Raw genomic sequence first — 26,306 nt, 5'->3', positions numbered from 1 at the left:
GATGATTTATGTAGTCAATTTATGCATATAATTTCATGATTGTGTAAATTTTGGCCATTATATATTAGGCATTCCTATACTCACGTCTGTCATCTATACTCAGCTCACCTCTCCCGGTGGTTGAGATCTTTGAATCTTTTTTGGAAGAAATAGAAGACAGACTCTTAAAACTCTAAGAAGACTACTACATATGTATTAAGCTTGTGCATGAAAAGGAATGACTGGCAGTTTACTTTGCATTTCTTTAATCTGTAATTTTTATACTCTTTTACTTTCATTTACCCTCTTTCAGGATATTTGGCTAGATTTCTCATTGTGTCCTGAGGAAACAAAATTAGGTAACTAGTAATGGATTTATGGCCTTTAGGGGAGAAACGAGCAAGAGGTATATATTCTGACAGCTATTAAGTATTTTGCTTAAGTAATGACTTTGTTGTTATTAAAGTTGCAGTAAGGCCTTCATAATATATGGTATATTTTAGGTGAAAGTTACACAAGAACTGAAAAACACTCAAGTTGAGCAGATGACAAAACTTCAAGCCAAACATCAAGCAGAATGTGATTTACTTGAAGATATGAGGTAAGGTTATAGTAAATAGTATAAGAACTTTTATATCTTTGTTTCAAAGAACCATTGAATTACCAAGCCCCAGGAACTGATGATGGAATTTCCTTTTGGATTTCCTGCGTTAATGTTGTTAGAGCTTTGACTCAGCTAGGAATTATAACTGGAACTAACACAATACGAACTTTTTTTTTTTTTTACTTTAGTGGCGGAACCTATAATCTACATATACTATCATGAAAAAACAAGACTCTTAAAAATTATTAGTCAAATTATAATTATTAAAGTAAAAATTCTTATTTAAATAATCTTTCCACTGAATTGTAACATTTACTGACCTTAATGATTTCACAGAGATTTTTAAACTGACACCTCTGGTTAATAGTTAATATCTGGGGGGGAGCCTGTCAACCTCAGACAATTGTACACTGGCACTATTTTTTAGAACACGACAAATACAGTTTTGTCTTTGAACATTAAATTTAGTGGGAAATATGTTATCATATTTTGTCATTTAAGTTACCTGTATTCGTAATCAAGACAACTTTAAATAAATAAGCCATCTTGCCAGCATTGTGAAAATCAGTATCTTTATAAAGGGAAGCATGACTCATTTTACTGAAAGAAACACTACTGTTTTAACAATCCTGTAATACAAATTGACAGCTCAATAAATATATTTTTATAAAGGATGGAAGATAAGTTGCATGTTGAAACAGAGTGGCTACAATTCTTATTTCCTTTTAGTAACACATTTATCCAATTGGCATTGGGTCTGTAAGCTTTATGTGTTGCCTCTTTCTCATGTGGTACATAACCTCATATTGACTTCATGAAAAATATGATCTATGTTTTGTTATAATAAAATTATGTGTTTGGATAGCTGAATTGTTTGGAGCCCAAACATTTTAATTTTTTTTTTAAAAGATTTTATTTATTTATTTGACAGAGAGAGATCACAAGTAGGCAGAGAGGCAGGCAGAGAGAGTGAGAGGGAAGCAGGCTCCCTGCCGAGCAGAGAGCCCCATGCGGGACTCGATCCTAGGAGTCTGAGATCATGACCTGACCTGAGCCGAAGGCAGCGGCTTAAACCACTGAGCCACCCAGGCGCCCCCCCCAAACATTTTAATTTAAAGAGCTCCCTTTTTCCTGTCCCGTATTTAATTTAGGTACTACTTGTGACTATTTCTCCTGTCTGTTCAGGGTTTCTAACTAGGGCATATAAATTTAGTCTTATCCAAACTTGAATATACTAAGATCATTGTTTTCTCACTGGGAAGTATTCTATTTTAATTCTGCATTAGTTTCTTTTTGTTTTTCATGTGGCCACAGGGGAATTTTTGGATTTAAATAATTCCTGTGCAAAATACCTGAAGCTCTTCGTAAGGTTAAAAATTAAGTTTTAGCGGGCCTGGGTGGCTCAGTGGGTTAAGTCTCTGCCTTTGGCTCAGGTCATGATCTCAGGGTTCTGGGATGGAGCCCCGCATCTAGCTCTCTGCTCAGCGGGGAGCCTGCTTCCCCCCCCACCTCTGCCTGCCTCTCTGCTTTCTTGTGACCTCTGTCAAACAAATAAATAAAATCTTTAAAAAAATAATAAATTAAGTTTTAAATGTCTATTAAGTGAAATACGGTATTTTAGTAGCAATCTCCAGATGAAGAAAGTAATAAATTTTTGGAAGCAGTTTTGTAAGGCCAAATTAGTAAGTGAAGCTTCTCTGGGGTATTAAGGTCAGTGGTCATTAAGCCCTGTGATTATATCTTCTAAAGACTTCTTGTTTACATTCTTTTCTTTTTTTCCCTTACTGCCTATACCTTAGTACCAGAGCTTATGGTCAAGTATGGGGACACACAATCACTGCTACGTTCATATAGGTTGTTCTGCTACTTTTATTTATTTGTTTTAGTATTGCCGACGCCATCACATTTCACTTGCATTATTGCAATTTTATCCCAACTATTGCAATAGTGTTCTCATATCTTCTACCCCTCAATCTCTTCTTTAAAGTCTGTCTTCCACACTGTCACCAGTTAGCTTTTTTTCCTTTTCTTTTCTTTTTTTAAGATTTTATTTATTTGAGTGAGAGTGTGCACATGCAGGAGCAGGGGGAAGGAGCAGAGGGAGAGGGATAAGCAGACTCCTTGCTGAGCAGGGAGCCTGACCTGGGGCTCAATCTCAGGACCCTGAGATCATGACCTGAGCTGAAGGTAGACACTTAACCGATGGAACCACCCAGGCGCCCCACCAGTTAGCTCTCTAAAAACATTGTTTATTATATCCTGTGTTCTCTATGGCCTCCTAGATAAAGATTACACACCTTGTTGTAGCATATATAGCGCTCTGCAACCTAGCCACAAGCTTCCTTTCCTGATGTAATTACTGCCATTTCATGCTTATTCATCCTTCCTTCTTATTCCCCTTGCCTTGGCCACTCAGGACTTCTGGTTATCTAATTGTGCTCTGTACATTCATTCCTTTAAATATGCCGTTTTCTTTGCCTGTTAATACCCTTCATCCCACTTTTTCACCTGGCAAATTCTGGTTGCCACTAAGTTTGCAAGTTTGTTGATCTCTGTGATCTCAGAGGATTTTGATTTTGCACGCACTTTTGGCTTCCCCCCTCATGTGAATTCCTTGAAGTCAGGGGGTAAGTCTTAATTCAGTTTTGTGTCTTTGTACCCTTTGTTTAGGCTGGCAGAATTGTTAAGTGAATATAACTGGTTATATTTAAGTGTGCCTTACTTGTTTTTAGGTGAAATGTTTTATCGTTCTGTTTGTAGGGTGCTAGAGTGTTGTCTGTTGGGCTTGTGTTATGCTTTGATTTATGTGGGCACTTTAAAACATATTGTACCATTTGATGTTGAGTATATCTATATTTACATATAATATATAAATACATAGATTGTTGGTGTTCCAAGAATTAGTAGATTCTTTATTCAAATGATATATGTTCTTTTATATTAAATATTAAATTCTTTCTTTTTTTTAAAGATTTTATTTGTTTATTTGACAGAGATCACAAGTAGGCAGAGAGGCAGGCAGAGAGAGAGAGGAAGAAGCAGGCTCCCCGCTGAGCAGAGAGCCTGATGCTGGGCTCAATCCCAGGACCCCAGGACCATGACCAGAGTGGAAGGCAGAGGCTTTAACCCACTGAGCCATTCAGGCGCCCCTATATTAAATTATTTCAGTGAATTCCTTCACTCCTATGTAGTTGTGATCAGAATACTGTATTATTACCTCCTAATAGGTGAATTTGTGTTTCTGATTTTTTTTTCAATGATAATATTGAATTGCAAGTTGAAAATTGCATACCCTTGATATTCTTAATAACTTTAGTTGCTTGAGAAAGGGGGTAGTTTGGCTTTTCTGGTCTGTCCTAGTAAGAAGAATGACATTTAAAAATTCATTAGCAAGGGCTGCCTAGGTGGCTCAGTGGGTTGAAGCCTCTGCCTTCAGCTCGGGTCATGATGCCAGGGTCCTGGGATAGAGCCCCACATTGGGCTCTCTGCTTAGCGGGGAGCCTGCTTCTTCCTCTCTCTCTGTCTGCCCGCCTCTCTGCCTACATGTGATCTCTATCTGTCAAATAAATAAAATCTTAAAAAAAAAATTCATTAGCAATCTCTGAACTTGAAGTTTTTATATGTATTATCTTGTAAAAGATCTTGCTTGTTGTCCCCCCCACCCACCTTTTTTTTAAAGTACTTTCTACCCTCAGTGTGGTACTTGAACTCAAAACCTGGAAATCAGGAGTTACATGCTATACGGACTGAGCCAGCCAGATGCCTTTGCTTTTCTTTTTTTGAGGGTCCCATCCCCTTCCTTCCCAACACCCCACAAATAGTAGTCTTTCTCATCGATACCTCAACCAGTATTATGCTCAATTTAAGTTAGTGTGAATTCACTCAAAAAAAGTGCAAATAGCTTTTCTTAATATAAAGAAATTACTAGTAGGCAGAGAAAAATTTTTATGACTTTAAAAAGAGCAAAAAATTAAAAGACCACAATAATTATTAAGTTATACGAAGGAGATGTAATAGGATATGTAGTGTATTAAGCTGTAAATAGACAATTTCATGCTGGGTTATGGCTGGTTTCCACTCCCTTCCCCCCCTTCTCATCTTCTGGAATTTTGAAGGGAGGAAACCAGTTATGATACAATATTTTTCCTTTGCTCTCCTCCCCTGCTTCAGTTCATTTGTTCCAGAGATGTATTTGGAAGCTGGTGTGTTGGGAGTAAAATATGAGAATGAAAGATAACTCATTTGTTGTTAATCAGGGACATTCCATGCTTTGGGGAGATTTTTTTTTTTTTTTTTTTTTAGATTTTATTTATTTATTATTTCACAGAGAGAGAGATCACAAGTAGGCAGAGAGGCAGGCAGAGAGAGAAAGGAGGAAGCAGGCTCCCTGCGGAGCAGAGAGCCCGATGTGGGGCTTGATCCCAGGACCCTGAGATCATGACCTGAGCCGAAGGCAGCGGCTTAATCCACTGAGCCACCCAGGCGCCCCGCTTTGGGGAGATTTTATACTGAAGTGTTTCCTGTTGACTTTTGCTGTCAGCAACAGACAAGGAAACTTTACTTTCTTTTTAGTTTATTATTATTATTTTTTCTCTCTTTGCTTTCTAAAACCACTTATAAGTTTCTAAATACTACAGCCTATATATTATTTATAAATATTATATATTTCATACTGTTTATTCTTATGTACTAAGTAGAGTCAATAAAGAAAGTTCTTTGCAGGGATCCTGAATATAAAGAACTACCTTCTTAGCAGACATTTTTAGGTCATTATATAATATGGAAAAAACCATAGAATTTTACAGTCAGTTGAACACTGTCATGTTTGTCAATGAAAATGGAAACTGAGGCACAGTGAGATGAAGTGAATCATACTGAGAAAAAAATGCTATTTCTCTAATTTCTAGTCTAGTGCACGATCCCATCTCTCTGTATTATCCGTGCTTTTAATCAAGGTAATCATCATAAGTCCCATTTCTTGAAACATTTTGCCTATCAAATAGTACATTTTAACTAATAATTTTTCTTACTTTTAACTTTTCATACATTAAGCTGTCAATCAACTTTGAATCAGTATTTTAAAACTACTAACATGAATCCAGACAAAGGCAAAGATAAATGAAACTTTACCTCAGAGAAGGCTGAGTGTATGGTTTCTCACAGATGTTCCAAAAAATGGAAACTAGCTTAAAAAGCACCTGTCTTTTCTTTGTAGAAACCTGGAGGTCTAGTGACCTCAAGTGAGGAATTACTGTACTATATGTTACCTTCTATAAACTGTAAGTTTGTGGGACTCACCGGGGATTGGATTCTTGACTATTTATGGATGCTCTGAGAATTTTTTCATTGTCTCAGAGACTGCTATGTCTAGAAGGGAACCTTAGAAGTAATCTGGTCTAGACTGTTTTTAAAAAAAGTTTTATTGTATTGATATATAATTCATATACCATGCAATTAACCTATTTAAAGTTTTTAGTATATTCATGGGATTGTATGACCATCAGCACTTAAACTTGGAACATTTTGCTTCCCCAAAAAGAAACTCTGTACTGATTAGCAGTCACTTCCATAATTTTCTCTAGCCTTAAGCAATTACTTTCTTTTTCTATAGAAATGGAATCTGTAAAAATGAAATAATACGGTGTGTGGTCTTCTGTGACTGGCTTTTACTTAGCATATTTTCAAGGTTCATCCATGTTATAGCATCAGTACTTCATTCCTCTTTATTGCTGAATAATACTTTGTTGGATAGATGTACCACCACATTTAATAACCTTCTTATCAGTTGATAATTTTTTGGCTGTTATGAATAATGTTCCTTTGAACATTCATGTACAAATTTTTGTGTGGACTTATGTTTTCATTTATCTTGAGTATGAATCTGGTAGTGGAATTGCTGGGTCATATAACTCTGTTTAACTTTTTGAGGAACTTTCAAACTGATTTCCAAAGTGGCTCCACGATTTTATATTCCCACTAGCAGTCATGTTATGAAGGTTCCAGTTTCTCTACATCATTGCCGATGCTTATTATTGTCTGTCTTTTGGTTATAGCCATCCTAATGGGTGTGAAGTGGTATTGTCGTGGCTTTTATTTGCATTTCTCTAATAGTCTGTGATATTTAGCATTTTTTCATGTGTTTATTAGCCATTTGTATATCTTCTTTGGAGAAATGTCTATTCAGACCTTTTGCCCATTTTTAAATTGGGTTATTTGTCTTATTGCATTATAAGAGTTCTTTATATGTATATGTACGTCTATATGTGTAAGTTATTTGATTTGCAAATATATAAAGTATTTGCTATATTTTTCCCACTCTGGAAGAATCAGTCTGAATCTGAAGTGATTCAGACACACATTAAATTTTGAGTTACTGAAGCAGTGGAAAGAATAAGGATTTTGAAGGTAGACCAGAGATTGAAACCCAACTCTGCCACTTATTATTAGTTGGGTAATCTTGGACAAGTTACTAAGGTTCTGTGAGCCTCATATTTCATATATGTAAAATAAGTTTAGTACCTACCTTTTTTGCTTTTCTGTAAAAGTTAAATGAGATACACGAAATGCTGAGCATGGTAGATCTTCAACATTGGTAGCTGCTATTGTTAGTGGAAATTAGAGCCTGGGAAGAGGGATGTTGTCTTATTCAAGGTAACAGTGGAGGTTTTTATGTTTCATTAATTCTAAGAAGCACAGTTTTTTTGTTTTTGTTTTTGTTTTTACATTCTTCTGAAATCCAGATACATCTTAGAGTTGGCTTTGGCTTTGATGTAGTTGTCAGTGTCTCTTCATGCATAGAACTTGAATACCTATTGGCAGGCTTGAAAGAAAATCCCCAGAGTTAATGGTTGGAATACAAATGTTGGGTCAGCTGGGCTTTTGATGGTGCAGAGGATGACATTGTGTGGAAAAATATAAGTATCAATGATTGATTCAGAACAGTGGTTCAGAAGAGCTTGACTCCTGAGTATGACCAGTTTATGCATCAGTTTATCTTTTTAAAATTATGTGCAAGAGTAATATATCCTAAAAAATATGACTAAATAAGCTTTAAAGCACTCTTTCAATAAGTATAAATAAAAATTGTAAGTGGTAGGGTATTGTATCAATTTAGTTGGCAGCATTTTTTCTTAGTGGAACATAATGTGTCTTGGAATCAGTGTTTTTGATATGAAAACTGGAAGTAGCTAATCTTTTTTCATTCTTTCAGATGAAAGTCTTTTTTCATTCATTCAAAAATTGTAAATTGCCTCTCAATTCAGTGTTCTTCCTTTTTTTAAAAATTTAAAAATTTATTTTTTAGAAGGAGGGAGGGGGAGAGGGAGAAAGAGAACTTTTTTTAAGTTACAGAGGTAGAATTCAGTGATTAATCAGTCTTATATAATACCCAGTGCTCATTACATTACATGCCCTCACCCAATACCCCCATCCTCCTACCTCCCTCCCCTCCAGCAACCCTCAGTTTGTTTCCTGTAATAAAGAGTCTCATATGTTTCGGGGAGAGGGAGAATCTTAAGCTGGGCATGGAGCCTGATTCAGGGCTTGATCTCACAACCCTTAGATCATGATCTGAGCCAAAATCAAGAGTTGGATGCTTAGCTGACTGAGCCACCCAGGTGCCCCAGTATTCATTCAGATGAGAACTTAAAATGATGTAAATCATGAGGGGAAAACTTTTAAAAATAGGACTGCATGGAAAAAGATCAAATAGGACTGTACTTAACATCTTTGAATGAGAGGGAAAAAAAAGATCACCTGATTTTATTCTATTTATTTATTTATTTATTTTTAAAAAGATTTTATTTATTTATTTGATAGAGATCACAAGTAGGCGGAGAGGCAGGCGGGGGTGGGAGGGGGAGCAGGCTCCCTGCCAAGCAGAGAGCCCAATGCGGGCCTCGATCCCAGGACCCTGAGATCATGACCTGAGCTGAAGGCAGAGGCTTTAACCCACTGAGCCACCCAGGTGCCCCAAGATCACCTGATTTTAAAATGAAAGGATAACATGGAATTTTAACTGACTAAATGAATTTACATTTTAAATATATACTTCCACATTATGGTCAGTTCTGGAGGGGGGAGGCTAAGCATAGGAGGTACTATCTAGGCAGAGGAGGAAATAGGGAAATACAGTTTGAAAGAATCTGTTTACTAAAACTTTTTGCCACAGACCAATGCCTACTTGAAAGAGTCAGGGTTTTAACAATACTTTTTCCTATTGCTATTTAATGGTTTATGAACTCATAAGCCACTGTTCATAGATCCTTATGTGCTCCTAAAATATGAAGATTTGGTTCTCGTTGGGATGGCTATTGCAACCCACTGCAGGAGAAGTTGTTTAATGATTTATAGATTTATAGATTTGAACAGAGCACTAGCTTAAGAGGCATGCAACCATGGTATGAATCCTAGTCTTAATCTCTTATTAACTGTGTGACTTTGACCTTAAATCACCACAAGTTACTTAAACTTCTCTGAGCCTCATGTCTCTTATCTATAAAATGGTAATAATTATAATATCTTATGGGATTATTTTGGTAATTGAAACAAAGTAATGCATATAAAAGCTCTCTTGTATAGTGACATAATAGATGCTCAGTGAATGCATGTGGAGTGTGATTATTATTTTTTTAAATATTTTTATTTTTTAATTAACATATAATGTATTATTAGCCCCAGGGGTACAGGTCTTTGAATTGCCAGGTTTACACACTTCCCAGCACTCACCATAGCACATACCTTCCCCAATGTCTATAACCACCCCCTCCCTCTGCCAACCCTCAGTTTGTTTTGTGAGATTAAGAGTCTCTTATGGTTTGTCTCCCTCCCGATCCCATCTTATTTCATTTATTCTTTTCCTACCCCCCAAACCCCCAACGTTGCATCTCAACTTCCTCATAACAGGGAGATCATATGATAATTGTCTTTCGTGGATTGTGATTATGTTAAGTAATTCAGAACACCAATTTAGAATTATGGTCTGTGACTGACTTATCCCCTAAAGTGTTAACTGGTAAGTTAAAAATGCAATGAGACTTAAAGATAAATTATTCAAGTAATATTAAGAATTTCCTTCACTAAGTTCAGTAGTCCTTGGTACCTTCTATTTTTCTGTGTGTTGATTATGATTCTTCTCATTATTGCTGTATGACTTCTGCAATTCCAAGCATGATGATCTTATACAACAATGTTAGTGGAGGAAGAGGAGAGAAGGGCAGTTTATCTTTAATGCAAATTTCCCCTCTCTTCTTCTCCTCTTTCCTCTGAGAAGATAATTTCTACCAGAAATTATCTCAACAGACTTGACTTTATATCTTATTGGCTTAGTTTTGTTCATCTGCCTCTGCATGCCTAGTTGCAAAGGAGGCTGGGAATATGATTATATTCTTGGAGAGGTGGTCTTTGCCAGCAAGAAATAAGTTTTTGGTGGCAGTGATATGGCTTTTTCCACATTACTGTTTTGCCCTGTTTGCCGTAGGGACCAATTTCTAAGTTACTTCTAGTGTTTCCCATAAAAGTGTAAAAAATGTGTTGGGGTTTAATTGTGAAAGATAAAGCTGGAATAAGGAATTCCTTAGAAAACACTTGTATGCCCTCCTACCAACTTCTTTTGAATTCAGAGGCATAGGTCAGGAGTAGGTTTTTATATTTGCCATAGGTAATGGCCCAATAGGCCAGTGGCCTCTTAGTATTCTCCTCTTAGCAACACAGAAGTGGTTAAAAAATCTCACCACTTATGGTCTTCTGATAATTTAGAGAAATAGTGGCCCAAGGGCCCTCCAGGCAGTTGTGGTTTTGCTGAACTTCTTTTACTTCTCAGGTGAAAGCATTAGTAAGTAGTGAAGTGGCTAAACTGAAAGCAGAGAAGGAGAAATAAGAGCTAGAATTACTCCTAGCTGAATAATTTGCCCCTTAATAATTGAGGATTGGCAATTCAGTCTTGGAAATATAAAGTACTTGAGGAAGCCTGTGGTGGTAAGTTTATGTTTTTCTTTGTAAATTTTTTGAATGTTCATTTGGATTTCACAAATCCCATTCTGTTTTATTGGTGTCAGCCTTCAGGAATGATGTGATGCATAAGCAGGAGTTAGTTTCTAAGTATGGTTTGTGCTGTCCATTCTTCAGTGACTAATTTGGGAACTAGGCACAGAAACTTGTAACCCCGTCTTTTGTTCCATTGCTGCAGATTTCCTGTCATGTGCTGGTCAGGACTGACTTAATAGAACCTTAGCTGATAGTTTTATTTCATCTTATTTTGTCTTCACAGTATTCCTTGGTATGCTTTATTTTAACATTCCATTTGATTTTTTTTTTTTTTTTTGCATTCACATCTGTTGTCATCCAGATGTTTTCTGTTTTGTGAAATTTGACATAATCCCAGTTCAAAAAAAAATGTTATTTCTGGTGTTAGGAAAAGTGTTACCATGTCTGTGGTTCCACAGGACACAACTGGGAGCATTATACTTCTTGATTATATTTTAGTGGTACTTGTTTTTCCCTCTTTGGTGGTTGGAGAATGGGGGCAAGAGGCAGAGACTTTTTATTACATACCATTTTTTTATGTTTTGAATTTTGAGTCCCGTGAATTTTACCTACTCTGAAGACTAAAATTAGGTGATTCAGAATTGCTAAGCATTTGGCTTTTAATTAATTTTTAGTGAAGTTATTTTTATGTATTTTTATATTAACTGACTTTGCAGGTTATTTCTAGTATGTACAAATTTAAGAATACTCGATTTATAAACTTCTTTTCTTAGAATGACAGATCTTCAGCTGATTATAGTTCAGAGTTGGGGAAACAGGCTCTGTGTACTACTGTGTTTCTTTCTGCGTTGTGGATTTTTTTTAAAATTCTGAAACAAGTACACATATTAGGTGGTTAGATTTCTGTCCAGCCTCAAATTTTATTTTAGCTCACTTTATCCAAAGGTTTTACATTATAGTCATATTTTCAAATATTTTAAATAAAAATTTTAAATATAGTACTATTTTGAAATGTTTCTGTGGTAAAATGTATTTTGCATTATAAGCCAACTTCTTCCATGGGGGAGTTGTTTTCTGTTTTGCCATAGAGGTATTTTATGTAATAGTTTCCTTAACTGTATTGAGCAAATTGAATATTTTTTAGTACTGCCTTTTCTTCTCTTGCATTTTTAGCTGTATCTCTTTCTGTTTTTCAAGTGGTTGTTCTAGGTGTTACACCATGCACCTTTAATTTATCACTGTATACTTAGATATATTATACCTCTCCACCTAAGGCACTTGCAAGAAGTCCAATTCTAATTACTTCATCCCAGACTTTGTGCTGCATACTTTATAAACTTCATAATATGATATTAGTTTTGCTTTAAACACAGTTATCTTTTGAAGAGATTAAGACATAGAAAAAAGTCTTTTATATTTATTTACCAATTTTGACTTTTCTTTCTTCCCCCAGACCAGTAACATAGTTTTGAGTTTCTGTCTGGTATCATTTCCTTTTTTTTCTTAAATTAAAAAAAATTTTTTTGCAGTAGTTTTATTTATATAAACTTTTTGTTTTAATATTTCAACTGGATATATTTAATGTGCAGTATACATTATTAATTCTTCTCCATTAATATTATCTTGCCTATAGTGCTGTAAAAGATATAGTACAAATATTCTAATTACAATGTACTAATATACTAATACACTAATTTTGAATTTTATAAACAAATGTTTGTTGCATGATAGAGAACACTTTTTTCCTTGCTTTCACTAAGTACCGAATAGATTTCTTAATTTAAAAAATTTTTATAATAATGTTATGGGATTCTCCAAAGAAGACATACAAATGGATAACAGACACATGAAAAAATGTTCATCATCATTAGCTATCAGTGAGATTCAAATCAAAACCACATTGAGATACCACCTTATACCAGTTAGAATAGCCAAAATCAACAAGACAGTAAACAACAAGTGTTGGAGAGGATATGGAGAAAGGGGAACCCTCTTACACTGTTGGTGGGAATGCAAGTTGACACAGCCACTCTGGAAAACAGTATGGAGGTTCCTTAAGAAATTAAAAATAGAGCTATCCTATGAACCTGCAATTGCACTACTGGGTATTTACCCCAAAGATACAGATGTAGTGAAAAGAAGGGCCATCTGCACCCCAATGTTCATAGCAGCAATGGCCACAGCCGCCAAACTGTTGAAAGAACCAAGATGCCCTTCAACGGATGAACGGATAAAGAAGATATGGTCCATATATACAGTGGAGTATTATGCCTCCATCAGAAGGGATGGTATCATTTCCTTTTGGGCTGAAGAATTGCTTCAGTGATTCTAATGAGTTTTGGTGACAATTCTCTTAGCTCTCACTTCTCTGAAAATGTCTTTATTTTACCCTAATTTTTGGAAAGTAATTTTTCCAGGATATTGAATTCTGGGAAGTGTGATGTGACTAATATGGTATCTTTGTAATTATCCTGCTGGCGGTTCACTGAACTTTTTGAATCCATAGGTGATGTTTTTCAACAAACCTGAGAAATTTTAGGCCATTATTTATTTCTTCAAATACTTTTTTTTGCTCCATTTCTCTTCTTTCCTTTTTGGGTTCCAAGGATTTGCATATGTTATACTGTTTGATAATAATCTGTGTTCTTCAGAGTGGATAGTTTCTGTTGATTTGTTTTCTGGCTCATTGGCCCTTATGTAATTAAAAAAAATTTTTTTAAAGATTTATTTATTTACTGGAGAGAGAGAGAACATGAGCAGGGGGAGGGACAGAGGGAAAGAGGGAAAGTGAGAGAGAATCCTCAAAGAGATTCCCCACCGAGCACAGAGGCAATGTGGGGCTCAATCCCAGGACCCAGAGATCGTGACCTAAGCTAAAATCAAGAGTTGGATGCCTAACTGACTGAGCCACTCAGGTCCCCCTGTAATTTTTTTTTAAAGAATTTTATTTTTGTGTAATCTCTGTATCAAGTGTGAGGCTCGAACTCAAAACCCCTAGATCAAGAATCACATGCTGTACTGACTGAGTCAGTCAGGCACCCCTCTTCTGTAATTTTCAATCTGTTTCTAAGCCTATCCAGTGTAATTTTCATTTTTGATACTGTACTTTTCAGTGCTTGAACATATTTATAATTGCTATTTTAAAGCTCTTGGCTGTTGTTTCCAACATTGGAGTCTTCTTGTGATCTGTTTCTATTGGCTGCTTCCAGCCCTCCCTCCCGATTATGGGTCACACTTTCCTGCTTATCTTCATACCTAGTAAGTTTTGATTATTTGGACTTTGTAGATGGCGCATTATAGGAAGTCTTAATTATGTTGTCTTTCTTTAAAGAGTGTTGAATTTTGGCGTTTCCACTGAAAGCCTGAGTGCCCAGGGTGTGCAGAAATGTCTCCACTCTGGCCGAACTGAAATTCTGATGTCTCCTAGCAGTGTGCAGCTTCTGCTGTATGTTCAGCTCTCAGGCCTGCAGCAGTGATTGTTCTAGGTCTCATGGAGTCTCACCCTGGCTTATGTGTAGCCTGGTACTCTCAGCCAACAGTGCCCAAGGAGACCCCATACAGATTTCTGGGGCCACCCTTTCTGCATTGTTGCCTGCTCTCCAGTATCCTGTCATATAAACTCTAGCCACTCTGCTAGCCCAGAACTCTGATTTCTCCATTCATGAGACCTTCATGCTCGGCCTAGGCTTCACTTCCCTGTGATGCATTTGGGAAAGTGTCCCAGGCAGAAAGCTGGAGCAGATGTGGTATGCCAGTACTGCTGGTGGTTTCACTCCTGCAAATAGTAGAGTCATAGATTTTGTCTAGTTTCATAGATGTTACCCAAGGAGGGCTGGTCTGGTATCAGTTTAATTCATCATGGCTAGAAAAAGTCCATTTCTTAGATGTATTGGAGGAAGATATTTAACTGTCTTTAAATACATAAGTAACATTATGTATTTACACATATGTAATATCTGTATACTCCTGATTTATCCTCTGCTTTTAGATGTGTGAGTTTGGATATTCAATATTTAAGTGTATTCTGTACCACAGGAATTTTTTAACAGCTTTATTAAGATACCATTCTTAAACCATGTAATCCACTCATGTAAAGTATATAATTCAGTGGCTTTTAGTATATTCAAAGTTGTACATCCATTGCCACAATCCATTTCAGGACATTTTCATTACCATAAAAAGAAACCTCACACTCCTTAGCCATTACCCTCCATTTTACCCCCATTTGCCCAGCTCTAGGCAATCACTAATCTGCTTTCCATAGATTTACTTGTTTTGGACATTTTATGTAAATGGAATCATACAATATATGGTCTTTTGCAACTGACTTCTTTTACTTAGTGTAATGTTTTCAAGGTTCATCAATGTTGTAACATCTATCAGTACTTCATTTGCTAAATAATATTCCATTGTTTGGATATGCCACATTTTATTAATCCATTCATCAGTTGTTGGACATTTGAGTTGTTCCACTGTGGCTATTACAAGTTAACACTTTTATGAACATTCATGTGCAGGTTTTTTCATGTACATGTGTTCTCATTTCTCTTGACTGTATGCCTAGGAGTCAAATTGCTGAGTAATACATTAACTCTGTGTTTTTTCAAGGAACTGCCAGACTGTTTTCCAAAGGGACTATACCATTTTACATTCTGACTAGCAATCTGAGGGTTCTGATTTCTCCACATCCTTGTCAACACTTGTTGCTGAGCATTAATTATATCTAAAAGCCTCCCAACAGCTATGCTTTCTGTAATTATTATTCCCATTTTATAGATGAGAGTGAGGCATAGAGTGGTTAAGTGACTTGCCAAGGATCAGAACTAAGAAATAGAAGAACTGGGTTTGAACCTGGATGTATGCCTGACTTTAAAATTTAAGTTCTTTCTCTCATTGGAAACTGTCTCTAAAGGTATTTGATAATAGCAGTTGAAATCAAGGGAAATTTTCCTAGTATTTCCAAGCATATTTTTTCAGCCTTTATTAGATCTTGTAGGAATCCCATGGAACATAGGACCATCATTTCCCTGGTTTTTTAGCTTGATTCAGTTTTCTTGAAAGTAGAAAACAGATGTCTTTCACTTGGGATTATTTTAAATATTTGGTGGCACACTATTTTCAGTGCCTACCATGTCCAGACATTGTGGATGGAATGTGGTATCTTGTTTCAAGAACTACTACTTAGAATAGATACCAAAGAAGAGGTGTAAGGTTCAGTGACTTGCACAGCTTTTAGTCTGGCTGATTAGTATAGGAGTGGAAGAAGATACATGGTCTGAAATTATATGTTTTTTCAGATCCAGGCTTGTTGAAGGATTGTGTGAAACACTGAACTTCTAGGGAATCTCTTGGCTATCCTGATAATTATATTTGGGGTTTAGGTTATATTTCAAAATACTTCCATAGTCAAAAATGCCTTGTCTGTCTTTTTTTGCTGTAAGTTAAGATCAGGCAGTTTTGTAGTGATTGAGTGAGGGATACAAAGTTTTTGAATAGCTGAAGTCTTGCTATCCAGCAAGGTTTTTTTTCCTGGCCATCTAATTTATGTTTATTTTTAACTTTTTAGCAGTATACCTAAAATAAAGTATACTCCACAAAAAGCTTAGAATCAGCTTATTCTGGGTGAATGTAAATGCTTTATATTAGTAAACTCACTTTAATAAAAAAAATTTTCTTTACGTATTTGAAACCAGTAAGTTACAAAAGTTATTGAAATGCTTCTACCTAGAAAATAAATTGCTTTTAGCCAATTACATTGGCTAATATTTTGTATAGCTACACAGAGGTATTCTTCTCAAGAGACGTAATAATCCTAAATTTACTTTCAGGAACATATCAGATTTTCAGAGTTCTATTAGTTTATAAAAAATATAAAAGAATAATAGTAACAAATTATAGTAATTTGTTAAAAATTTAAAAATGGCTTTGACAATGCATGTTTTGTTAATGTGGTATCTTTTGTCATTGATCTAGATCTAGTGTTGATATATTAGTACACATGTATTAAAATTAAGTCTTCAAACCTTCTGTATATTATGTATCAGTAAGGTTTTAAGGAAGGAGAAAGCAAGGAAAAAGGCCTCAGTGTTTATTTTTATGTGACTCTGCCAGGCAGAAGGCTGTGAATGTTTTATGATGTTTCTTTTAAATGTACAGTGTAATTCAAGGATAAGGAATAAGATGTCTCTCGGAGTAAAATGTTGAAAGATAGATAATGTAGTAAAAAATTATTTGTTAACCTATGTGCATTCTATAGAAGTAGCAACAGTCTTCATTTGATTAAAATGTTTTGATATGTTTTCTGCTAGGATCTCAAAGGAATTCCACTTTAATAAAAGATTATCTGTCTAATAAATGTCTCCAACTCTTTTCCTGGCAAAGAAAACTTGGCATCTTAAAATGGGTCTTAAATATGATATATCAGAGATGAAAACATATAAAGTCATGGTGTTCAGAGGTGAACTTAATTACAGATCTGATAAGATTTTGGCAACTTGATGAGTATTGACTAATCTTAATGGAAAGTAATTTTTTTACTTGAAAATACAGTTTTAGTTGAGGATTTTAACCTCTTCTTCCCCAGGGGTGTGTGTGTGTGTGTGTGTGTGTGTGTGTGTGTGTGTGTGTGCGCGCGCGCGCGCGTGCGTGATATCAATACTTTTGAAAAATGAGAGGATAGCCATTTTCTATCATCATGCAATATTTATTGAATTGACCTAAATACTACTTAAAGGATGTTATGATAAAAAGCTTTGGAAGATGTCTTGTGACTCTCTTCATCTTAGAACCTGTTCATGACAAACATAACTTCAATTTCTTTTTGATAAAATTATCTCTTTTCAGGTAGTTCAGTTTGAGGACATTATTTCTTTTTATAGTCTATCAAGAGTTGAAAGGCAAGAAGTTCAAAGATGCCCAATCAAAATAAGTCAGTTGGTCAAGACATGTAACTAGAGAAAAAAACAGCTCCATTTAGACCACATTTGATCAGTGTGAGGGGAGGTGCTCCCCAACCTCTGTGATGTTGGGAAGTGGAGCGTGAGGGGGAAGAATGGTTATGAGGAAGATCATAGAGCTTTTTCAGATTCTTGGATATTGTCATCACAATGTGATAACATTATCTTCTTTGAAATATTTTGAATTCTCAGAATTAAACATAACTCCAATGAAAGGACGGTGCCAAGAATGCATTGTATAAGGAAGAGTCATCTGGGCACTTTATAACATTGCAGATGCTTAGGTCCTACTCTTAAGATTCACAGTTGGTAGATTTGGGGAGAAGCCTGCACATATGCATCTTTAAAAGCGTAGCTGGTATTCTCATTTGTAAGTAAGGATGAGAACTGCTGTTATAGGGTAGGAGTTACCACTCTTATTTGATATGCATTTCAGATTTTTTTCTCTCCCTGAACTGAGGCATCACATAAAATATTTCCTTGGCTAACAGATACTGCAGGAGAAGTGGGTTTCCAAGATGTATAAAATTATTGATTGGATAATCAACCTTGAATAATTGAGAGTGGATTCTTTGTAGGTTGAAAATGTCAGTGAAATAACTTTTCAAGTTTATGTTACTTTTAATGCAGTTGTGTTGGATGACCAAGAGGGTGGTGGTTTGGCTGGTTATTAGGTGTTTTCCCCCCCTTCTTTTATGTTTATGTAATTTAAAAAACTATATATCTCTCTATATACATAGATATATACGTTGATTTACGTATTTGTTTGTATTTGGTGGGGTAAGGAAGGATGAGTAGTTTTATAATTCTCCGATTCTCAAACTGTTTTCTGGACTAGTAGTATCAGTACCAACTGGGAATTTGTTGGAAGTCCAATTTTTCAGGCTTTATCCCAAGCCTACTGAATCACAAATTCTGGGAGTGGGACCTACCAATCTGTGATTCAACAAGTCCTTTTAGGTGATTCTTATGTATGTTGAAGTTTGAGGACTACTGTTAAAATTATAATAACTATTATTTACAGAGGTTTTTTTTAACTTCCCCCATGCTTAACTAATCCATTGTTCAATATTTGTTTCCAGAATTTTAATCCTGTGTTGTGTGTACATCTTTCCTTCCAGACTGTGCAGTTTTTGAGAGCAAGACTATCTTTTATCTTTGTGTATTTCATAGCCTGGTACATAGATGCTGAAGGAGTGTTTTGTTATTGAATAAGGTTTTGTTAACCAAATTAGTTTTTAATAAATTTTAAGATATAGACTTCATAGTTGTTAAACTCAAGTTTTATTTTCCTTTATTCACCTAAGGAGCTTATACTGCACTGTAGCAGTAGTAGTAGTGTAGCATAGTGGTTGATGTTCTTACTCACATCTTTGTGTAGTTATGTATCTATCTTTTTAGGGTGGATTTCTAGTAGAGTTGATGGGTCAAACATTATATACTATTTAAATGGTTGTTTATGGATGCCTCAGTGGCTCAACCTGTTAAGCGGCTGTCTTTGGCTCAAGTCATGATCCCAGATTACCGATACTGAGCCCCGCCATCAGGCTCCCTGCTTAGCAGTGGAGTCTTCCCCCTCTCCCTCTGCCTGTGCTTTTGCGCTCGCTCTCTCTCTCAAATAAATAAAATCTTTAAAAAAAAAAAAAAAAAGGTTGTTCATACCTGCTGCCATATTGCATACCCTGCCCTATGTAGGTGCTTATTTTCAGATGTGGCCACAGCATGTGATATGATTATTCTAATATTTTAATATTGGGCATTCTAATAGGCAAAACAGTCTTATTATTTGAATCTGGATTTCTTTTTTTTTTTTAAATTTTTTTGTTAATATTTTATTTATTTGACAGAGAGAAATCACAAGTAGGCAGAGAGGCAGGCAGAGAGAGAGGAGGAAGCAGGCTCCCTGCGGAACAGAGAGCCCGATGTGGGGCTTGATCCCAGGACCCTGGGATCATGACCCGAGCCGAAAGCAGAGGCTTTAACCCACTGAGCCACCCAGGCGCCCCTGAATCTGGATTTCTTTGGTAATTAGCAAGGTTGGATTTTTTTTCATGATTGATATTTTACATTATTTTATGTATTTTGTTAAGCATCTGTCCATTTGGGCTGCTGTAACAAATTTCGATGGGCTGGGTAGCTATAAACAATAGAAATTTCTTGCTCATAGTTCTGGAGGCTGAGAAATCCAAAGATCAAGGTGGTGCCAGCATGGTTGTGTTCTCTGTTGAGGGCCCTTTTCCTGGTCATCGCTGGTACCTTCTTGCTGTGTTCTCACATGGCTGAAGGGATTAAGGATTTCCCTGGATCCTTTTTTATATGGACACTAATTTCACTTATAAGGGTTCTACTCTCATTCATGACTTTAGCACTTTCCAAAAGCCCCACCTAATAATACCATCACATTGGACATTTTAGATTCCAATGTATGAATTTTGGAAGGACACAAACATTCAGGTGATAGCATGTCCTTAGTTGAATTTTCTATTTGAATGTTGAGAGTTTCTTATATTTTAGGATGTTTGCTCTGTTTATTTCAAATACTACCCCCCCCCCCAGCTTGTTTTTTAATTTTGCTCTTTTTTAACCTAAAAACTTAATGTCTAGCTTGGTATATACTTATAAGACATATGTAAAAAAATCTAATGATACTGAAAATTGAAAATAAAACAGTAAAATATTCTAGGAAAAAAATTTTTTTTAAGTAGGCTCTGTGCCCAGTGTGGAGCCCAAAGTGGGGCTTGAACTAACAACCCTGAGACCAAGACCTGAGTTGAGATCAAGAGGTGGACACTTAAGTGACTGAGCCACCCAGTTGCTCCTAGAAAATACTTTTAGAAAGAGAAATGATACTCCATTATTTGAATGGAGAGAATTTAAGTCTAATTACTAATAGGGATAAAGATAGTTAAAGATAAATACAATAATCCACCTGGAAGGTCACATAAGCATGAAGATTTATTCAGCTGGTAACATAAAAAGAGTACAGATTATAAAAGTGTAAGGAAAAAATTGATAAATTTGTAATTATAGTTGGAGATTTTCACATCAAGAAATAAAAATTTAAAAAATATATACAGGATCTGAATTCCATAATGAATAAGCTTACTTATATACACATGGAATTCTATATCTACTATAGAGACTATACATTCTTTTCAGTTACAAAACTGGATTGCATAACTACTTATAGAGGAAGTCTCAACACATTCCACAGAAATGATATGATACCTTTTATGCAGTAAACACGTGATTAAGAGAAGGCTCAGGAGCCAGATTCTGGTTCCGCCCTACCTCTGTGACCTAGATGGTCATCTGACTCCTATGCTTTAGATTTCTCATCTGTAAAATGCAAGTGATAATAGCGTGCTCCTCAGAGTCATTGTGAGGGTTAGAGTTCAGATCAGTGCCTTACCACATGGTCAGGGCACAGTAGAAGTATTAGTCATCATTATTATATTCTCTGATGACAATGCAGTGAAAAATGTAAATCATTAATAAAGAGATAAACACTGACCCCCGATTAAAAGATGAAACCTTTATATATACTATTCAGTAATAAAAAGAAATGAATTATGGATACACATGACAATGTGGATGAGGGAAACATTCTGAGTAAAAGAAACCACATAAAAAAGAGTATATACTATATGATTTTATTCACATTATGTATTAAAATAGGCAAAACTAGTGTATGGTAGAAAAGAAATCAATACAGTGGTTGCCTCTGCTGGTTAGGGGAGGGAATTGACCAAGAAAGGGTATCAAGGAACTTTCTGGGATGGTGCTGCCATTCAATATCTTTTTTTTTTTTTTAAAGATTTTATTTACTTATTTGACAGAGAGAGATCACAAGTAGGCAGAGAGGCAGGCAGAGAGAGTGAGAGGGAAGCAGGCTCCCTGCCGAGCAGAGAGCCCGATGCGGGACTCGATCCCAGGACCCTGAGATCATGACCTGAGCCGAAGGCAGCGGCTTAAACCACTGAGCCACCCAGGCGCCCTGCCATTCAATATCTTGATAGGCACTTGGATTACACAGATGTATATGTTTGTCAAAACTCACATAATGTATATATTTGTGCATTTTGTTGTATATATTTTATATAAAAAGACTAAGTAAGTTGTTATTGCAAAAACTTGGTAAAAACTTAAAGTGCTTTTTAGGGGATAGATGGATAAATGAATAGTTGTATAAATATGAAATATAGCAATTGAAAGAAATACATCTCTTGGGTAGATCTACATTAATGTTACTGGAAAAACCAAGTTGCGGAATGGCAAAATACTGTGTATTGTTGATAGAAAGCTATATATTTAGAGTATAAAAACTTGAGTAAGAAGGACATGGTATTGGTTGCCTCTGAGAAGAGAGGGGAAGTACAGGAGTAGAACCAGTGGACCTTAGTGTATTGTGCAGTTACATTTCTCTGAAATACATCTGAAGCAAGTAAGATATGAGTTTAACACTTGTAACTACATGGATGTTTGTTTATATTTTTAGTTGTACTTTTATCTTAAAATATGTTCACAGAAAGTTAAAATCATTCTGTAGTCCTGCCATCCAGAGATGATCACTCTTAAATGTATGTTGCTTTCTTACCGTATTTTAAAAAGTAGTATTTGTAGATACCAGAGGATTAAGCTTCACTCTGTTTTCATTTTTGCTTTATCAGTTTTACACAACATTTGTAAAACAAATACTTATGAAAGTGAACTTCTTTAACTTAAATCAGGTGTGTGTATTTGAATATAAAAAGTTTTAATTTTAGAGAAATATTACAAAGCACTTTAAAAAAAAAGATTTTATTTACTTGAGAGAGAGAAAGAGTGTGAGAGAGAGCATGAGAGGGGAGAAGGTTAGAGGGAGAATCAAACTCCCCACAGAGCTGGGAGCCTGATGCAGGACTCCATCCCAGGACTCTGGGATCATGACCTGAGCCAAAGGCTTCACCAACTGAGCCACCCAGGCGCCCAACAAAGCACTTTTTAAAAAAGATTTTACTTATTTGAGTGAGAGAGTGAGTGAGCACAAGCAGCGGGAATGGCAGAGGCAGAGGGAGAAGCAGACTCCCCTTTGAGCAGGGAGCCCAATACGGGGCTCATTCCTAGGATCCTGGGATCATGACCTGAGCTGAAGGCAGACACTTAACCAACTGGAGCCACCCAGGTGCCCCTACAAGCACTTTAAAGAATACAGATTTTCCAGTAAATAGTAATAGAGATATGAACTAGGCTGTAAGAAGTTCAGGGTTCTGGATATCCAATGGTAATTTTTAAATTTTCTGCAGTATTTATTTATAAATATGTTTAGTAACCCTGTAGGATGTGATAGAAGTATCTCTGTCAAAATGTTAAATTCTTAGGCAATGTTAGGATTGGGATTGTAGTATTCTAGCCATCAGTTTTATAATTCTGCAGAAATTCTATAACTTCCTATAGCTACTTTGGTCATTGTACTTAAGGATTCTTTATCAAGGGGAATGGGGACTTAAGAGCCTAACTGGAGGAAATTCTTGCTTCATTTTATTTTTGATGCCCTCCCCTCCCCTTACCACCACAACCAGTCCTGTAAGGAAAATTTCAGAATTCTGTAAAAGTCTTTCTTTTTGGCCTCAGTTACTTTTTCTGTGTATCAGAGGTGTTCTCTACATGATTTCCAAAGTTTATCTCAGTTCTCTGATTTTGTGATTTCCAAGTAATTACAGAAATCTTTGGAGGCAAAGACTAGCTTTTATAGAGTCCTATGAAGATTGAGGCTTTACTTTTACCAGCTGACTTTACCGCTACTTGTTTTACCAGATTCCTTGTCAGATTTATTAGAGTCCTGTAATATAGTGCATTTTCTCCCTTCAGACCTAACAGATTTAAAAATTATTGTTAATTCTGCAATAGGCTGTTCATTCAACAAATATTTTTAAAGTAATTATATGATTGTGAAAAAGTTATAAATAAGTAGAATAGTTTGGATTTATTAGTACAATCATGTGAGACACCTATTATGAATTTTCCGTTACATATTTGTAGCCTAATAGTAAACATTTATTGAGTTCTTTCCATTTACCTAAGTGGTTTTATATCTGTTTATTTCACTTAATCTTCAGAACAACGTAGTATGATATATGTGAGTATATAGATGTAAAAATTGTTGCAGGTACTTACCCAAAGCCAGGATTAGAAAAATTCAGGACTTCTGCCTTTTAGCCTGTTCTCTTTCCACTTCCCTAGTGTATTTTTGTTTCTGAGGTCTTCCCTAGGAAAGTTGGGTTAGTGAGGTGTGGTGATGTCTTATAAACAGGGTGTACTGTAGACAGTGGAAGGGAAACAATAAAGTATGGAGATAATGTAAAATTGATTATTTGTTTCATTGCCATTATTCTCTTTATCTTTGGCTTCATTTTTAAAAAAGATTTTATTTCTATATTTGAGAGACAGAGCACACAGAGCAAGAGAGAAAGCATGAATGGAAGGAGGGAGAGGCAGAGGGAGAAAGAAAAGCAGACTCCCCATGGAGCAGGGAGCCGGATATGGGGCTTGATCCCAGGACTTGGGATCATGACCTGAGCTGAAGGCAGACCTTAACTGACTGAATCACCCAGGCACCTTTTTTGGTTTCATTTTTATCACCGATTTTACAACACATTATTTATCATGGAAAAGATCTTAGATAAAATTGGTTATAGGTTCATTTCCCAGTTTCTCCCCCTACCTAACCAGAGCAACTTATTAGCAATTTTGTGTGTTTTTTAATTGCTCTGATCTGTAACTTTCCCCATTTATGGAATGGAAATAACCTTTTCTGGTTTCTTCACACAGTTGTTGTGAAGGGCAGATAGAATAAAATGGGAAAGGACTTGGAAAATTTTGAAATGCTTTATTTACTAACGAGAATTATTGTTACTGCATGTCAGTCTTTGTGACTCAGTACATTGCTGGCCTGCTTTTACATAAATGTATTCTATTGAAATGTAATGAAACTATACTCTATAATTTAGAATTTCATCATTTAGTATTCCAGCTCTCTTGCTTTACATTAGTAAGTTTGTACTGTCTTTTCTGATTAGAAGTAGAGTGAAATAGTAATACCTTGTTTGTTATTTAATTGTATATAAAATGTGCAGTGTTTCCCACTAATGCCAAATGGCCAGCCAAGTGACCTAGACTGGAACTGTAGCAGCTACCAATGCCTATATTATAGCCTGCATTTATTTTTATTTATTTATTTTTTATATTTTTTTTAATTTTTTTTTTTACCCCTTCATTCTTTCATTTTATTTATTTTTTCAGTGTAACATTATTCATTCTTTTTGCACCACACCCAGTGCTCCATGCAAAACGTGCCCTCCCCATTACCCACCACCTGTTCCCCCAACCTCCCACCCCTGACCCTTCAAAACCCTCAGGTTGCCCCAACCTCCCACCCCTGACCCTTCAAAACCCTCAGGTTGTTTTTCAGAGTCCATAGTCTCTTATGGTTCGCCTCCCCTCCCCAATGTCCATAGCCCGCTCCCCCTCTCCCAATCCCACCTCCCCCCAGCAACCCCCAGTTTATTTGTGAGATTAAGAGTCATTTATGGTTAGGGGGATAGGAGAAGAATAAATGAAACAAGATGGGATTGGGAAGGAGACAAACCATATTTTTTTAAATTTTTAAGTAATCTCTAGACCCAACATGGGGCTCGAACTCACAACCTTGAGATCAGCAGTCATGGACTGAGCCAGCTTGTTTACAATAAGCTCTGTGCATAGTGGGTCCTCTGGAGCTGTGTAAAGAGTTTAATAACAGAAAACATTTCCTTTTTTTTTTTTTCAAAGATTTTATTTATTTATTTGACTGACAGAGATCACAAGTAGGCAGAGAGGCAGAGGAGGAAGCAGGCTCCCAGGTGAGCAGAGAGCCTGATGCAGGGCTTGATCCTAGGACCCTGTGATCATGACCTAAGCTGAAGGCAGAGACTTTAACCCACTGAGCCACCCAGGCTCCCCAAGAAAACATTTCTTGATGTTTTTGCCTTACCATTTGCACTGGTGGTAGTTAACTGGGACATTAGGCACCTTGTTTGAGATACTGCAAAAATAAAGGATACAGGAGTGGTTTTTAAAAATTTAAAGGCTTTTATAAACCTCTGGAGGAGGATTTGCTTGATTCTTGGGATTCTCAGAGGAATAGAATGTCCGGTTAATGTGGCTTGTTAAATTAGATTTATGAATACCTAAAATAAACTTGCATACATTTTAAAATGATATAAAGAACACTGTTACTAACCTGCCCCTTTTCCTTTTTGGCATTTCTTATTTTCTTGAAAAGTATTTGTATCTGTATTTTATGTGTGTAGGTTTTATATCGATTCATTTCAATTTAATTGAGCATCTCTCTTCCAAGCATCAAACTTAATGCTTGGGGATACAAAGCTATGTAAGATAGACAGAAATGCAGATACTTTCTTTTTTTTCTGTACATATATTTCCAATTTTAATTCCAGTAAAGTTAACATACAGTCTTACATTAGTTCAGGTGTACAGTATAGTGTAATAGTATATAGTATAGAGTAGTATATGCCATATATTATTATGTATATAACATATACTATATGGTATAGTGTAATATAGATTCTGCAATTCCATACATTACCCAGTGCTTACCATGATAAGTGTACTCCTTAATCCATATCACCTGTTTCAGCATCTCCCTACCCACTTCCCCCTGGTAACCATCAGATTATTCTCTGTAGTTAAGAGTCTATTTCTTGGTTTGTCTTTGTCTCTCGCTCTCTCTTTCTCTCTTTTTT

The 26,306-nt window shown here is 36.0% G+C and overlaps 1 protein-coding gene across 2 annotated transcripts in view; it reads left to right on the top strand.

Annotated features, from left to right (window-relative positions):
• Positions 1–26,306, top strand: part of FCHSD2 (FCH and double SH3 domains 2) — a 284,199-nt gene that overhangs the window by 1,759 nt on the left and 256,134 nt on the right. For both annotated transcript variants that reach the window (XM_046015694.1, XM_046015695.1), the window contains exon 2: positions 483–580. In XM_046015694.1, the coding sequence (XP_045871650.1) occupies positions 483–580 (98 nt within the window). The remainder of the gene's footprint in view (positions 1–482; positions 581–26,306) is intronic.

The sequence above is a fragment of the Meles meles genome, chromosome 8, assembly GCF_922984935.1.
Source record: "Meles meles chromosome 8, mMelMel3.1 paternal haplotype, whole genome shotgun sequence".
NCBI lineage: Eukaryota > Metazoa > Chordata > Mammalia > Carnivora > Mustelidae > Meles > Meles meles.
The sequence above is the reverse complement of the archived record's forward strand: the minus strand, read 5'-3'. Positions and strand labels throughout refer to the sequence as shown.